The 17,735-nt window shown below is 39.5% G+C and overlaps 1 protein-coding gene across 4 annotated transcripts; it reads left to right on the top strand.

Annotated features, from left to right (window-relative positions):
- Positions 1-30: 30 nt before the first annotated feature.
- On the top strand, positions 31-17,472 carry SFPQ (splicing factor proline and glutamine rich). Of its 4 annotated transcripts, none has more exons than XM_077753092.1 (13): positions 31-308; positions 1,004-1,192; positions 1,872-2,173; positions 2,277-2,372; positions 3,814-4,010; positions 4,118-4,202; positions 4,989-5,106; positions 5,432-5,480; positions 5,561-5,682; positions 8,137-11,272; positions 14,451-14,498; positions 15,496-15,582; positions 17,381-17,472. In XM_077753092.1, the coding sequence occupies exons 1-10, from the start codon at positions 114-116 to the stop codon at positions 8,272-8,274; spliced, it is 1,491 nt and encodes a 496-aa protein (XP_077609218.1). In that variant the 5' UTR covers positions 31-113; the 3' UTR covers positions 8,275-11,272; positions 14,451-14,498; positions 15,496-15,582; positions 17,381-17,472. The 4 variants fall into 4 exon arrangements, with proteins under 4 accessions (XP_077609218.1, XP_077609217.1, XP_077609219.1 ...); XM_077753091.1 differs by having other exon boundaries at positions 8,137-13,815; XM_077753093.1 differs by lacking the exon at positions 8,137-11,272.
- Positions 17,473-17,735: the final 263 nt, after the last annotated feature.

Raw genomic sequence — 17,735 nt, 5'->3', positions numbered from 1 at the left:
GCGTGGTCCCCACCACCCCACCTCAGGCCGGGGGCCCGCCGCCTCCACCCGCAGGTGGCCCGGTCCCCGGTCCTAAGCAGGGGCCAGGACCCGGAGGCCCAAAAGGCGGCAAGATGCCAGGCGGGCCGAAGCCCGGCGGTGGCCCAGGCCTAAGCACTCCTGGGGGCCACCCCAAGCCGCCACACCGAGGCGGCGGGGAGCCCCGAGGAGGCCGGCAGCACCACCCGCCCTACCACCAGCAGCACCACCAGGGGCCCCCACCCGGAGGGCCTGGTGGCCGCAGCGAGGAGAAGATCTCTGACTCGGAGGTGAGTGTCTCTCTGAGCTACGCGTCGGTTCCCTAAGATGGCGGCGGCTCCCTCCTTCCTTCCTTTCCCGGCCTCCATTTTGTCGGAGACCGGAAAGAGCGCGTGCGCGCGGGCGGCTGAGGGCGGGGCCAGTGCCGGAGTTGGGGGAGGGCGGCCTCTGGCCGCTGAGAGGCTCAAAGGGAGGCTCTCCAGGGGAGGCTGGCGTTGAGAAGCTGCCCTGGGCCCTGTTAAAGTTAGCGGGTCCTGGGAACCAGACTAGAGCGTGTAGTGTAGGGTTGGAGAGGTCCGGGGAGTTATGGCCTTAGAGGAGCAGGCTCAAGTTGTGTGGGTGACAGCAGAGTTTTGGTCTTTTTTTTTTTCCACGTAATACTTGACCACCATTTTAACGTCTGCTACGATACAGATTTGCTAGGGACACTCAGCATATGCAGCTGACGAGATTGCTCGGGTAGAGTCGAGTCTAGAGAGGGCTGTAGGTCTATTCTTGAGTGTTCTAGATGGTTTCGGTTGTTTGATGTTTGGTTAATTACTACGTCGGAAGTCCCTCAAATAAATTCTGTTATGATTTTAAACGGCGTAGAAGAATAACCCCATTGGTGGTATTATCCAGGCTGGGAAAAGCGAACATTGTTACTGAATTTTCCTGCTTTGCTGAAGTCGCTGGTGTCTGAAAAATTTCCTTCCTTTTTCATTAGGGGTTTAAAGCCAACTTGTCTCTCTTGAGGAGGCCTGGAGAGAAAACTTACACACAGCGTTGTCGGTTATTTGTTGGGAATCTACCTGCTGATATCACAGAGGATGAATTCAAAAGATTATTTGCTAAATATGGAGAACCAGGAGAAGTTTTTATCAACAAAGGCAAAGGATTTGGATTTATTAAACTTGTGAGTTTTTTATTTAATGTGGGTTTATTTAAAAAAATTTTTTAATGTTTATTTTTGAGACAGGGAGAGACAGAGTGGGAGCAAGGGAGGGTCAGAGAGAGAGGGAGACACAGAATCTGAAAGAGGCTCCAGGCTCTGAGGCATCAGCACAGAGCCCGATACAGAGCTGGAACCCGCAAACCACAAGATCACGACCTGAGCCAAAGTCGGAAGCTTAACCGACTGAGCCCCCTAGGTGCCCTATTTAACGTGGCTTTAAAAGATTGTTTTCGTTTTCTGCTACTGCAGACGCTAGTATTAAAGCCAATAGCAATAAGTTGGTTTTTAAAATTTTCATTTTTTTTCATAAAAGATGCCTCTTTTTTTTTTAAACAAATAGTTTATTGTCAAGTTGGTTTCCATGTAACACCCAGTGCTCATCCTCACAAGTGCCCCTCTCCGTGCCCATCCCCCCTCCCCCCCAAGATGCCTCTTCTATAGAATAATTGTTGGTATCTAAGAAAAGAGGAGAGTGGGTGGGTAAGACATTTACCTACTCTGAGTGGTGTCCGGGAGGGCTGCTTGAAGATACTTGAACCCAGCCTGAGGAAGACTAGAGTGGGAGTTAAGCTTTTGACAGTTTCAGTGTGGGCATTAGCCAGTATGAGGTCCTTAACATGAATATGTCTGATACTTTCAGGAATCTAGAGCATTGGCTGAAATTGCCAAAGCCGAACTTGATGATACACCGATGAGAGGTAGACAGCTTCGGGTTCGCTTTGCTACACATGCTGCCGCCCTTTCTGTTCGAAACCTTTCACCTTACGTTTCCAATGAACTGTTGGAAGAAGCTTTTAGCCAGTTTGGTCCTATTGAAAGGGCTGTTGTAATTGTGGATGACCGTGGGAGATCTACAGGGAAAGGCATTGTTGAGTTTGCTTCTAAGCCAGCAGCAAGAAAAGCATTTGAAAGATGCAGTGAAGGTGTTTTCTTACTGACGACGTAAGTTTTTGTGCTTATCCTAATTTTAATTTATTAACTTGGATGGGAAAGTTGGCAGTAAAACTCTGAAACAAAGTTAAGATGGAACCATTTTTGTTATTAGAACTCCTCGTCCAGTCATTGTGGAACCACTTGAACAATTAGATGATGAAGATGGCCTTCCTGAAAAACTTGCACAGAAGAATCCAATGTATCAAAAGTAAGATTGATTTAACTTAAGCATTTTTCTAATATAAGGGCAAATGAGAACTTGTAATTTTTCAGTTTTGCCTAGAAAACGCAAAATTCTTGAAATGCATGTATGCTTGATAGAAATCTAAGGTTCAGGAAGTTTAGAGGTTTTGAAGCAGAAATCTTCAAGTGTTTAGTGTTCATTGTTGAGATAGGTATGTTTTACATGCAATTTTGTTTTGCCTTTATTATCTTTAAAAAATTGTTTTAAATGTTATGTTTCTGAGAGAGAGAGACAGCGACACCATACCCAGGGGAGGGTCAGAGAGAGAGGGAGACACAGAATCTGAAACAGGCTCCAGGCACTGAGCTAGCTGTTAGCACAGAGCCTGACACAGAGCTTGAACCCACAATCCATGAGATCATGACCTGAGCCAAAGTTGGATGCTCAACTGACTGAGCCACCCAGGCACCCCTTGTTTTGCCTTTAAAACGATTGTGTGATAGGTATCTTCCTTTTTAAGAACGGAAAAAGATGTTTAATTACGCATTTGGTTAGAGGAAACAGAATTAGGAAATGGGGAAGGTAGGATTTACTTTGAGTGCCCAATATTTTATGTTACTGCATGATTCTGGGACATGTATTTTTTACATAAATATTTTAATTTTTTAACGTTTATTCATTTTTGAGAGAGTGGGGGAAGGGCAAGAGAGGGAGGCACAGGATCTGAAGCAGGCTCCAAGCCAGACGCGGGGCTCAAACCCACAGTGAGATCACAATCTTAGCCGAAGTTGAGTGCTTAACTGACTGAGCTGCCCAGGCGACCCAAAGATTTTAAGTAATCTCTACACCCAATATGAGGATCAAATTCACAACCCCAAGTTCAAGAGTCGCATCCTCTTCTGACTAAGCCAGGCACCCCGAGACATGTATTACCTTTAATGTAAAGCTGCTTTTAAAAATTCATTTATTTTAAGGGGCGCCTGGGTGGCTTAGTCGGTTAAGCGTCCGACTTTCGCTTAGGTCATGATCTCGCGGTTCGTGGGTTCGAGCCCCGCGTCGGGCTCTGTGCTGACTGCCAGCTCAGAGCCTGGAGCCTGTTTCAGTCTGTGACTCCCTCTCTCTCTGACCCTCCCCTGCTTACGCTGTCTCTCTCTCTCAGAAATAAATAAAAAACATTAAAAAATTTTTAAAAAAAATTCATTTATTTTAAGAAAGATTGTGAGTAGGGAGGAGCAGAGAGAGAGAATTCAAGCAGACTCCATGCTGTCATGACATGTAGAGCCTGACTCAGGGCTTGATCTCATGACACTGAGATGACCTGAGCCAAAACCACTCTGGCGCCCCTGCTAACCCTTTGGTTATTTCTTAGAGGTGATAGGCAGGGGGCAAAATCAGGGATTTTAGGGCAATTGGGTAGTATTTCTTGTGTGCATCCACCAATTGGTTTATGTTTAAATATTGTCAGGGAGAGAGAAACCCCTCCTCGTTTTGCCCAGCATGGCACATTTGAGTATGAATATTCTCAGCGATGGAAGTCCCTGGATGAAATGGAGAAACAGCAAAGGGAGCAAGTTGAAAAAAACATGAAAGATGCAAAGGACAAATTGGAAAGTGAAATGGAAGATGCCTATCATGAACATCAGGCAAATCTTTTGCGTCAAGGTAAAAAAAAAAAAAAAAAATTGTGTAAATTTCACTGATAGGATGAATTGCTTTGAACTTTTTGGAGCCCCATTAATGAATTCAAAACAAAATTTTCTAATGTTTAGATCTGATGAGACGCCAGGAAGAATTAAGACGCATGGAAGAACTTCACAATCAAGAAATGCAGAAACGTAAAGAAATGCAGCTAAGGTAAGATTCTGTTAAACTAACAAGTCTTTCCATGTGTGTAAATATTTAGAGAAAAAGATACACCTAAGTTACAGGTGAGTCTGTTGGCATACAGAGAGGTTAAATATGATGTCAGTGTTGGTTTGACACTAGGTTGGAATAGAGCGTAAAGTTTTCATTAATGGCCCTATTTTCTTTTTTTCTTTTTAAAAAATTTTTTTAATGTTTTAATTATTTGAGAGAGAGAGAGACAGCGTGCACAGGGGAGGCTCAGAGAAAGAAGGAGACACAGAATCTGAAACAGGCTCCAGGTTCTGAGCTAGCTGTCAGCAAAGGAGCCCAGTGCGGGGCAGGAACCCACAAACTGCGAGATCATGACCTGAGCCAAAGTCAGACACCCAACCGACTGAGCCACCCAGGCGCCCCTAATGGCCCTATTTTCTTTGCCAGTATGCTTCTAGGTCTGTTCTAGGCTGTCTTCAGGACTTCATGGGTGTTTGTTCTAACCTAGACTTTGTAAAGCTCAAAGGCAAACCACTAGCTTTTTTCAAGTTGACATATTATTTTAAAGTCTATTAATTTTGAGACAGCACATGCGTGGGAGCGTGCAGGTAGGAAGGGGCGGAGAATCCTAAGCGGGCTTTGCGCTGTCAACGCAGAACTCAGTGTGTGGCTCGAGCTCACAAACAGATCATGACATGAGCTGAAGTCCGATGTCCAACTGACTGAGCCACCCAGGCGCCCCTTCAAATGGACTTTTATTAAAAGGTGTGGATGACACTTTATGTGCTTGATGAATATTTCCAGGCAAGAAGAAGAACGACGTAGAAGGGAAGAAGAGATGATGATTCGTCAACGTGAAATGGAAGAACAAATGAGACGCCAAAGAGAGGAAAGTTATAGCCGGATGGGCTACATGGATCCAGTAAGTAAAATTCTATTGCCATCTAGTTGGAGTTGTCTACAAAGCTTGTAGGTACCAAAAATGAAGTCTTAACTCAGTTAAATATATAACATTTCACTTTCTAGTCAAATTTTTTCTTTTTACAAGTGTATTATGATTAATACGCTTTGAGTTTACCTTGTTGGGCCTAAAGATATCATTGGTTAAGAAGAAGCTTTATTGGTTTTTGGATAATTGAGTCTCAACAACTGATTATTTTTAAAATCTTTTTTTTTTTTTAATTTTGGAGATTTTTTTCCCCTTAATTCTTGGTATGCGCATATGAAAGGGATTTTTTTTCTTTCAGAGAGAAAGAGACATGAGAATGGGTGGAGGAGGAGCAATGAACATGGGAGGTAAGTATGAAAATAAAATTAGCAGTACCATTAGAGAGCTGTATTCTGGTTGAGTTCTAACCAGCATTTTTGTTTCCTAGATCCCTATGGTTCAGGAGGCCAGAAATTTCCACCTCTAGGTGGTGGTGGTGGCATAGGTTATGAAGCTAATCCTGGAGTTCCACCAGCAACCATGAGTGGTTCCATGATGGGAAGCGACATGGTAATGTATCCTGTGTGACGTAGTACAAAGGAAATTCTCATTTTTCACAACTTACGTGTGTGTGTTTTGTTTTCTGTTTTTTTCTTTTTTGTTTTGTTTTGTTTTGTTTTTTTAAGTAGGTAACTGGACCTCTTTTTAGTTCCCTTATCATGTAAATCATAATATTGAGGAAAACTTTGGCAACATAGAAGAACTCAGTATGTGGTAACCTAAACAAATGGTTGCCAACAAGAAGTCAATGCTGTCAGTAGTATGTTGGAGTTCTCTTCGGCAATAAGTAGACATAGGTGCTTTCCATTATATTGCTTGTGTACTTTTGCACTCTAGCACATGGCAAATCCAAATTCTAAATGTTAGATGATGTACCTGATTATTCTACATCCAAGTGAGAGTAATCAAATGGCAAACTGTCATTCATTAAGCTGATATTTGCCATAAGTATGAATCAGACTTGCAGTTTATAGTTTTAGGCATGTTTTAGTGATGTGTAGGACTTTGACCTATATTTGGTGTGGTTTCTACCCATGAGAAGGGAGTTGTTTACTGTTTTGACTCGTCGTTTCCCACTTGTTGGGCCTGTCAATGGGTGCACCTTCTAAAATAAACTGACATCTCTATTTTGCTACAGGATAGCAACAATCCATGACCATTTTAAGCATACTAGTTGTGTGCATTTGATCTGAACCTTCTTGATGCTTTCATATTTTAACTGTACAGATAGCCTGTCAGGATGCTTTAGAACAACCAAGTGACTTGGTCTGAGCGGCTGTGTTAGGGCTATACAAATCCATAGGAAATTTGAATATTGGATTTAGAGGTGGGTTTAGAGAAGTGTGCATTTTCACAACTGAATTGAATCTGATTGGTTCACCTGCAGGCTTTTGGCAAAGGAGAGGGAAACTGCAACACATAGCTTGTTAGGTTCATTTTACGAATAGAAATAGAAGGGTTTAGTATGGGGTCTAACCTATTTGAAACCTACTTGGAATTTAAGTTTTTTTGAGAATTAGAATCAGAGCTGGTTGGGTTAAATGTAGTTTTGTTAGTTTTCTTCAAAATGAACTTTAAAAAGAATGTGGGTAACATTTTGGTTTATATGCTTCCTAAAAGACAGATTGTAGGTCTGTATCAGATTTTTAAAATGTAATTTGACATGATGTTCCCACAATTAAGATTTTTTTTCTATGTCTCATATAATAGGTAGGGTTCTAAGATGTAATAACATAATTGTGAAACCCCCAGATTTTCTCCTAGCTTTTGAGATACACAGTACAATGCGTTAAAACCTATTTTTAGGTTTTTGAGAAATAGTTTAAAGAATTGAGATTTAGTTTTTAAAGTAGCCCTATAGTATGTAGTAGGAAAAACGTAACTGTATAGGAAGTTAAACCCTGCCTTTTTCCCTCCCTTTTCGGAGTGATGCTCTCAGTAACTGATTTATTTTGAATAGAGTTCAGTAACTGATTTATTTTGAATAGAGTTCGTAAGGCATCTGTGCTTTGCATATCTATAGGGTTTTTTTCTGTTTGGGAACATAGGTTTCTAAGATTAAAGTGCTTAAAACTAGATGGAATAATGAAGTCCTGCTTCATTGCAGTCACTAAAGCTTGGTGTTAAGTTTGGGAGATACTCAAAATGTGGAATCATAGCTAAGTGTCAGTGGACTTTCAAAGACCCGAAGGAAAAGCTGGGGCTGGTGTGGGGGTGGGCTGTATATTTAGTTCATTTGCAACTATACAGAATACTACTGTGAACATAATTGTCTCTGGTTATTTAGTGATGGTTCTGAAGGTGGTATACCTGTGAGAATATGGCAACACTTAATGAAGTTACTGTGCTGGTTAAGTGACTAAATCTATTAGTCTTTTTATGCTTTTCTTTTTGTAGTCTGGTAGCATTTTATTAAAACTTTGAACGTTTTAAGATTTCTGCAACTTAGCAGATGTGTCTTAAGATCTTGAAAAGCACAAGGTTTCTTATGCAGCTCATGCCACTAACTGGTGAGTAGGTCTTTGTCACTTCATTGAGTGAATTGAATCTGTCTGGTTGGGCTTGTTAGGCTTACTTGGAAATTAAATTTCCTGTTCAGACCTTGAAAGTGAGAAGTTTGCAAGCTTTTGCAGTGGGTTAATCTGATGTGAAATTTCTTAAAACTCATTTTGGAATGGGTTTTCACATCTGCACTAATTCTTAAATTTTTTAGCACTACAGGGAAGACCTATTCTTTGAAACAGGTGTATGAGAATGGCTCAAGTGGGAACATACCACAAGGCATGTATTATCGTAAACTAATTTTCAAATTACCCTTTTTTCCTTTCTATGTTCCCGGTACCTGTGGATCGACTCATTGGTGATTGTATCGACGAACGTTGACTACGGAACCTTCTAAAATATTTACTTAACACACATGGACATCAACTACATATAATGAACTGTTAATTACTGTTCCAATAGCGTACTGAGCGCTTTGGGCAGGGAGGTGCGGGACCTGTGGGTGGACAGGGTCCTAGAGGAATGGGGCCTGGAACTCCAGCAGGATATGGTAGAGGGAGAGAAGAGTATGAAGGCCCAAACAAAAAGCCCCGATTTTAGATGTGATATCTAGGTTTTCATTCCAGTTTGTTTTTGTCTTTTCTTGTTTAGATACCAATCTTTTAAATTCTTGCATTTTAGTAAGAAAGCTATCTTTTTATGGATGTTAGCAGTTTATTGACCTAATATTTGTAAATGGTCTGTTTGGGCAGGTAAAATTATGTAATGCAGTGTTTCAAACAGGGGAATTTTTTTTCCTTTTTATTTCCTTTTTTTTTAACTGTATAATGTCCCCCAAGTTATGGCAGTGTACCTTGTGCCACTGAATTTCCAAAGTGTACCAATTTTTTTTTTTACGTGCTTCAAATAAATAGAAAAATAGTTACAATATTGATCTTCAACTTTGCCATTCATGCTTCTATGCACATTAGGCTAGGTATTCCACTTCGAAAGCATGAGCGTGTCTAGGCCTTTGAATGGCATATGCCATTTCTGGGAAATGTATCTGTAGGCTAAGCATTGCTTTCTACAAATAAGTACCCCCTTGTTTTAAAAGAAGAAATGCATATTGAAGTAGTTTCATGATTTGTTTGGCATTATAGGAAGCAAGCTGGTGCTAAGTATTTTTAAATGGTTATGTAAGCAAGCTGAACTGTAAATCTTCCTTCAGGAATGTGTATTAAGATTATGGAATGGGTGAAAGACTTGGTAGGGGGAGAAAGTGGATATGACTAAATGGATCTTTATGGCCCTATGATCTATCCTTTCCTTGAAAGTTTCTGAAGAAAAAAGTGGAAAGATCATTTTGTTGCATTCCTCCATTCTTGTTTTTAAAAGAACAAGTCCCAAGCCCTACAAATGGCTTGTATTGAACTTTCATATTTGAATTAAAGATTGTTAAACATGAAGCCTTTTCATGTATTACTTCAAGCGATATATGAAGATGGGGTTTAGTCTGAAAAACTCAACTTGCAAGGAAGAAGCATAGTAACCATAAAGTAGGTTTAGCTGCCTATACATTTGTACTCTGTAACTTTTATATCTCCTTGTGCTACTTCTGGTGGGCAAAATCTGTAGGACTATGAAAACTTGTTCTCTTTTCTAAGACCTAGTGGTGACTGTTAATGACCAATAGGGTTGTAGATAATGATTCTTACTGTAAACTATTTAACCTGTTTTTCTATAGTTTACTTTTGATGTAGCACTAAATCTGGAGAGAGTTGCTCATGCTACACAGTACAAATACCCCTTTCTCCCACCATAAAGTTTTGGAGTGTTTCGATGGTGTTGTCAGCTGATTGTCAACTTCATTGAATCTCCTTCTAATAGGATAAGACATTCTGACTTTTAATATTAGATTACTGTTGTCTGATAGTACGATGGGAATCTGTTTTCCCAGCGTATATGTTAGCAGAGGAACAACTTTCTAAAAGTAGGTAAAGCAATTGAATGGTTCGGCTTTGTTCTTAGTTATGTTTCCATTCAAATTTGTACATTATAGAACTCTTACTATGGAATGTGTCTTCCTCCTTTTCACCTCTGTTCTTGGTGCTAATTGGCAAAAGTAAAATTCTAAATCAAATCTTCGTTAAATGCTGAAGTTTAGTATTGTGCCTGAGTACAAAGGGAAACCTATTGTTGAAACTCTGAGCACTTTCTGCATAGGAAACTGGATAATACTAAAAGTTAAACACTAGTGGAAGGTAAAGGCATGTCACTCAATTCTAGTTGTGTGACTGACAGGTACATGGTGTGCTAATTAAGGAAGAGAATCTCCTTAGAACATGTTTATTATTCCACAAGACACTTGGAAATGGGTAGTAGTTCTACCATAATTCTATCCATGAGGAAGCTTTGTCCCGAGTCACTAATTGGTGCTATGTATGAGGTTTTCTGTATGGAAACAAGGGTCTGGATTTGAAAGGAATCCATTACAATTTGAATTGTATGGTAGGGACTCCACTAATGATAAATTAAGGGGTGTTCATGGGACACCCACAGAGGGTGAACTTGAATGTGTGTGGGCGGGGGCTGGTGGGGAAGTGGGAAAAATCTGCCTATAAAATTAATGTTTCAGTTTATTTTTCAGATTACATGCCTTTCTTTATAAGGGATGCTGGCACAGACCCCTAAAATAAGCTTTTGTTAGTACTGTACCTTTGAAGAGTGGTGAAGGATGCTAATGGATAATCTCCTGAAAGTTGTGGTTTTGCTAGCCTTACTGTGGGCTGTAGAATTGCTAAACATTGTTTAGCAAATAATGTTGCTTAGTTTCCACTAAGTTTTGCCTTTTCCTCACTGAAATAGCAGTGTACCAAGGGTTGTAAGCTACTCAAAGAGACTTTCAATAAGTCTTGCAACGCATATGGTAGTTTTTAGCCTAACGTGAATTTAAATCCTCCTAAAAGCTGATATGAAACGGGTGGGAAAGGGAATGTAGTACTTTAGAAGTATTTCAGCCATTTTTCTCATTTAAAGAAACCACCTGCCCCCATTTCCTCTTCTCCACTTTCTCTCATAATTTTGTTTTAAGAGGAACACTGATCGTTGTAAGCTTATTACTCCTAATCTTTAAACTGCATTCTCTTAAGAGACACCAGTGTAATTAATAGGTACCTTATAAGATTAACCGAATGGCTCACATTATTTAGTGAAACCATAATCCTCCGCTTAGAACACTAATTAAAACTCCTAAGAAATACTATAAACCCCACCACTCTTTATATAGATGTATGTACAACTAATATAAACAAATAATAATTTGGGAAATTGTAAGTTACGCCTGTGCAATTTTTATAAGTGGCATATTACGGCAGACAAAAATTTAGATACTTGGCTTTTCTTGGGCAAGCCACCATGTTGTGGCGGGATGTTTTCTGGTGTTCTTGGACTGGAATTGTGCACTATTAAAGTAGTGGCCTGCTACATAACTGCATTTAGCCAGCATTTCTGCAGTGCGTAACTGTGAGGAACGTAGTACCGCAAATGGCAATGGACATTAGGACCCGGATGTAGTATTCCTGCTTGCTCCAAGATTCTCATTGCCGACTGCATACAGGTAGGTAACAAGCAATATAATCTAACTTGGTGACTTGCTATGTACTTTTATTCCGTGGGCATTCTGACATCACACTTCTGACCATGAAATTACAGTGCAGCACCTAACACTTGGATGTAAAGCTAGCTGCTATCAAAACTGCGTGGGCTTGGGTTTCGAGCTGTAATTTGTCAGGCAGAATTCAGTGCTGTTGCAGTTCTCAGATAAAAAGTGCAAACTTGATTCTTTGGTACATCTGATGCAGTTGTGTGGTTTCCTTTAGTTGCATTGTAACTGAAGAGAACGTGGAAAACATCAGTGGTGTGGGGAAGAGGGAATCAAACCATACTTGGAAAGTAGAGTGCTTTTAGCATCTTGACACGGACTGTATAGCATGTGATACTGAGTTTCTGTTGTAGCAAACTGACCTGCCCATAGGTCAGCAATATCCATTCCAGAATGCAATCTTGGTAATCATTCTGTAGGTTGGAGTGAATTAAGACTAAAAAGTACAGTTTTTTTTGTTTTGTTTTTTTTTTTAATGTGACTTAAAACATTTTTTTAATGGGCTTCATGGGAATACCTTTGTTACTAACGTGGGCTTAGTGGGAATCTAATGTGAATAGTTCAAGTTATGTGACTTGTCTAAATATGTCTATGCTCTAAACCTGGGGGAAAGTGGTGTGGCATGTTGACTTGCCTGCAGTTGAATACATGTTGGGAATCATTTCCCAATCCTAAGACTTCTTCGTCGTATTCTGTAGGGTGACTGCAAATGTTTAGAGTAGCTTTTTGAATTTGGTTCCCTTAGCTTTAGGGACGTGATGTTATAATTCAAAATGCTTACCCAAAAAAAAAAAAAACCTTCAAATGCAGCTTTTGTTGCTTAGGACTTCAGCTTTGTAAGCTTTGCATCCACTATTGTTCCAGAACTCGATTCAACTTAACTTTGGTCTCCGAGCTGGTGTTTAGCTAGCATGCATGAGAAAGAAACAGCTTTCACGTATAATGCTTTCTGCTCTGTAACTGGAAGTTCGGTTTACTTTGCATAAATGCCGGTGAAAAACTCTTCATGACTATGAGAATTTTCTTCCATTGTATCAAGAAAAATGGCTTGCTGTTTGGCAAGCAATTCACAAGGTGGCAACAAATTTGTACTTTAACATGTAGTCTATTCAAGCAAATATCTTGACTCCCCTGTTAGGTGAAAAAGCAAATGGTGACTAGTTTAGCTTTCTGTTAATAATACAATGCACTCCAAACATAATGGTCAGTATTAGTGACAAGAGTGTCACTAAATTGACATACAACCTTGATGGAATTTTCCTGTGGCATAATCCATTAAATCGGTGGCCAACAATTGCTACCGTGATTTAGTGATTCAAGTGTTTAGAAATAAAAGCTCAGGTTTATTTCTTAACAGTCAATAACAATTTTGAGAGAATGTACTTGTTACAATATATGGACTTGAGAATCATCGTTGGGGTGGGGGTTAATTTTGCTTCATTTCTGCTTATTTCAAGATGAGTAGGCTTTGCACTTTGAAATGAGAAACCTGTGACTTAAGTCAATTCTTACCTAGTTTCGATTCGTATGTAGCTATAATTTGTGAATCTTAGTGTAGAGGATCTTAAAATCAAAATCACTCACTCAAAAAGCGGGAATAAATGGGTTTCAGTAACACCACTATACCGAGGTGCTTGCATTGTATTTCATAGTCTTTCCTTGTTGCAAACCAGAATTATTGTTTTTAATGAGAATGGTCTGAAGTTCAGAGGTGTGATGCCAGAATGCATTTTCGTACTGTTAGGCCCTTGGAACAGATACCGGTGCTTTCTGAAAGATGAAAGAAATGGAATGAATGGGTGCTCTTCACACAAGGTTGCAAAACCTACCAAGAATGCATAACAGTCTCCTATTTCCCCAAGAAAAGAGATGCGTGTGACTAGTTTTGGACTTTTAACCTTAATGGGGGTTGCATGTCTCCTATTGTTAATCATTGTCAGCTGCAGTGACACGATCCACAGTCCTGCATTTTTACTGCCTTTCCCTTAATGATTTTGGACAGGTTTGAGAGAGCCAGGATGTTTGTTCTGGGCCTTTATTTGGTTTTGGCTTTAGCTGATAATGTTTCAGTGTCTGTCAGCTAGTGCAGTTCTCAAATGGCTGCCTATTAGGGAAAGAATTCCGAGGATTTGACTGCTCCTAATCATCTGTCATTGCTGCTAGATAATGATTGGCAATTTTTAAGACTCAACTGTGGAACTCTCACAGTTGTAAACCATCAACCATAAAAATGTTGCTTTTGAACACCAGTGCTGAAAAGATTATTTGGAGGGTGAGAAGGGGGCTGGATGCAGAATAATCTAGGATAATCGAGAATGGGGGAGAATGCAAAACGATATAGTATCCCTTATGGATGGTACATGTGCAACAGGGAACTCTATTTTTTATACCCTTGGCAGTAACTGATAATCAAGGAGGAAGAAAAACCTGGAACTTGAATTAAGGCTGATCTTTCTGGTTTTTGTGCACTGCGGCCCTACCAGGCATACATAGTGAAGGTGAATGTCTTCTCCCTCAGAAAAACGCAGGTTCCTTGCTGTCCAGAATAAGGCATAGCTTCCCTGCCCCAACTTAAGACTCAGTGAGGACTTGGAGGGAAAGAACGAGGCAAATACATAGGATTGCAGGATAAACAACTGCACTGTTGTGTACTGTGGAGTGGGGAGGGCACTCTTGGAGGACTCCTGCTGAAGGTGGTCAGTCCACCTGAGAATGGAAGACTTACTTGAATGGGGAGCAGCAGGGTATGTGCTTTTACATGAAAAAAAGAGCTGATGTTAGAACTCATTTGGTAAGGTAAACGTTGTCACATACCTTCACATAAGGGATAGTATATTTTGGGTTGCAGTCAAACTGTATTGTGCTCAGACTGGTGAAAATAGCAGTTAGGCTTTTGTATTTTAATTAAGACACAATTTTTATTTGAATTCAGCTGTCTACTTTATTACTTTACATAAGAATAATTTTAGATTTTTTTCCCCCCATCAAGTTTCTTCCTGTTGTTTTTTTATTCCGTAACTTGCCCCCAATCTTTGTCTCTGGAATTTACTCTTTAAATTTTGAAGTTAACTAGCATTTTCAAAACCTTTTATACCCTTGTCTTTTATATTAACTTTCTCTTATTATTCTTTAGGTAAGAATGATTGATGTTGGCTGATATTGGAGTACTCATTCACTTCAAGTAAGTTGCTTTAAAATCCTAACCTGTAGAAGAGTTTGAGTTTGATTTGCATGAAGGTTAAATAATTTGATTTAGCTATGTGGGGCGAAACATGTTTGTTTTTTTTAATGTTTACCTCTCCTAAGATAATGTCCGTGTTTTTGTTTCTGGAAATAGTTGTGTGCACGTGAATGTGTGTGAGTGGGAAAGAGAAAGTGGGGAATATTGTATTATGAAAGCGTCAGACAATAGAAGAATTAAAAAAATACATGGTCGAATCTTGTACATCTGAAACTAATAGAATTTTGTATGTTAATTATACTTTTTGTATGTTAACATTAACTTTGTATATTAACATTGTTACTTTTATAACTACAAAAAAGATACATGGTTATGTAGAGAAAATTGACAAAGAAGGCTTGAATTATTGGAGAAATCCCATCTTTTTAGTACTTTACATTCCAATGGTGCCTGGGTGGCTCAGTTGGCTAAGCGTCCAACTTCAGCTCAGGTCATGATCTTCCGGTTCGTGTGTTCGAGCCCCATGTCGGGCTCTGTGCTGACAGCCAACTCAGAGCCTGGAGCCTGCTTCAGATTCTGTGTCTCCCTCTCTCTCTGACCCTCCCCTGTTCACTCTGTCTCTCTCTCTCCTAGAAATAAAATAAAAATAAAAAAGAAATAAACATTAAATTTTTTTTTAATGAAAAAAAATTCTACTTTTGTCTCATTCAGAATCCCCTCAAGTTTTTCTTTTACTTATCCAGGAAATAGTTGAAAATAGTCTAGTCATTGTTAGAAGAGGAAAAATTCTGAAATGAATGTGAAGAAAATTTAGATGTAATCTTGGTGTGAGTCAGGTCCTTCCTAAACAAAAACAGAGCAAAATAAAATGAACCACTGATTGGAACCCATACCTGTGCCCCAGTATGTGCCTTTTGTTGATGTAAGAATACAATGTACATACTAACAATTAATAAAAATGTAATATGCTGTACAAATTCTATTTTTAATGCTATAGGTGGATAAGCTATTAGTCTCAAGACGATATCCTGCAACATGAGCCAAGAAGGAGAGCCACAGCTTGTTAGACTCAGGAAGTGTCTGGGTAAGTGGAATGATTCTTACTCTAAATTGCCTTCGGGACAACTTTTGGGTGTTACAAACATGACTGCTTACATGTGAATATTTCGTTTAATTTAGTCTGTGTTAAAATTTGGGTGTTAACAAACATGACTGCTTATATGTGAATATTTCGTTTAATTTAGTCTGTGTTAAAATTTGTAGGGAATATGTTTTTATAGTTCTTAAAATCATTTTAACAGCCTTCTTGAGGTTGTAGGCCTTGTTTGTTGGTTTGGCTCAAGCCTCAGAAAAACAGGGACTTCAGTTTTCTTTAAGAGTATGTATGTATATCTACCTTTGTCCTTTGAACTATGCAGAGGATAGTTTGGAAAATTTAAAGTTCTTTGGTGGTTTTTGTATTTTGATTTTTTTTTTTTTTTTAATGTTTGTTTTTTTTGAAAGGGTGTGTACATGAGCTGGGGAGGGGCAGGGGAAGAAGGTGAGAGAGAATCCCAAGCAGGCTTTGAGAGCGCCGAATCCTAACCACTAGACCACCAGGGACGCTTCAAGCAGGCTTTGAATTGTCAGCACAGATCCCAACAAGGGCTTGATCTCATGAACCATGAGATCATGACCTGAGCTAGTATCAACAGATGGGTGCTTCACCAACTGAGCTACCCAGCTGCCTCAGAGTTCCTGGTTTTTTAACCACATAGTTGTATGATGGGATCACCTATAGTTGATGATGTACTAGAAGGGTTGGCAGTTTTGGGGTTTTTGTTTGTTTTGGTTTTACGAGGTTTGTTTTTGTTTTTTTTGGTTTTTTTGGGTTTTTTTTGGTTTTTTTTTTTTTTTGGAGAGTGTAAGCGGGGGAGGGGCAGAGAGAGACAATATCTTAAGCAGGTTCCACGCCTAGTGAAGACTCAATTTCATGACCATGAGGTCATGACCTGAGCCAAAATCAGGAGTCAGATAGATGCTTAAGCAGCTGAGCCACCCAAGCTCCCTTGGGTTGGCATTTTTAAAGGACAATTCAATTCTGTTCTACCTGGGAAAGCCATCATAGACAATAGATAAACAAATTGAACTTGCTCTGTGCCAATATTTTTTAAAAAAGTAGTAGGTAGGCAGTAGTTTACTGTCTCTCANGAGAGTGTAAGCGGGGGAGGGGCAGAGAGAGACAATATCTTAAGCAGGTTCCACGCCTAGTGAAGACTCAATTTCATGACCATGAGGTCATGACCTGAGCCAAAATCAGGAGTCAGATAGATGCTTAAGCAGCTGAGCCACCCAAGCTCCCTTGGGTTGGCATTTTTAAAGGACAATTCAATTCTGTTCTACCTGGGAAAGCCATCATAGACAATAGATAAACAAATTGAACTTGCTCTGTGCCAATATTTTTAAAAAAAGTAGTAGGTAGGCAGTAGTTTACTGTCTCTCATCTAATATAAATTGCATATATAGGTAACTAATCACTTAGGGCTGTCATAGTCATAGTTTGAAAAGAGAATAAGGTAGAAATAGCAATAGTAAGTAATTGACTATATCTTAAACCAAGGGAAGGTGCCAATTAATGGAGTATCTTAGATCTCTCTTTCAAGAGTGAATGCTACTTAAGTTCTAGTGAATGGAAGTAAACTTCAATCAACTAGCTGGTACAGAGTCTGGTGCTAAAAAATCTGCATCTTAATCCTTAATTAGATAGGTCATTAAATATTGTTAATGCCACATTCCTTGATTAGCATTTTGGTGTTAGGAAGTTTACTTGGTGAGAAATGGTAAATGTTTGAGAACTCTGATTCTTAACATCTTTTGGAGTAATTGTTTCTTTTAATTGGCAGGATCAGGTGAACTGTGTCCAGAAAACCAGTGAGGAAGAGGGCAAAGAGGAATGAACAACCTAATTGTTGTTAATAAAGACATTTTAAAATCAGATTGTGCTTTTTTGTGTTTTGGTTTTTGTTTTTAAGTAGGACATTGTGTTTCCTGAATTCTCCTTATATGTCATCACCTTGTTTCTCGGTGATAGAAAAAGATGCTCCATGTTATGGGCATAGAACTGGTTATAATTAAAGACTCTTGGGGGGGGGGGCTTTTTGGCAGAGATACTTCCAACATTAATTACTGATCAACCTGATGGCCCTTCCTCGCTGTCCTAACTAACCTGATTTAGCCATCAATAGTTTAAAATTGCTT

The sequence above is a fragment of the Crocuta crocuta genome, unplaced genomic scaffold, assembly GCF_008692635.1.
Source record: "Crocuta crocuta isolate KB4526 unplaced genomic scaffold, BGI_CrCroc_1.0 scaffold303, whole genome shotgun sequence".
NCBI classification, from domain to species: Eukaryota; Metazoa; Chordata; class Mammalia; order Carnivora; family Hyaenidae; genus Crocuta; species Crocuta crocuta.
This window is presented reverse-complemented; position numbering and strand designations above follow the sequence as displayed.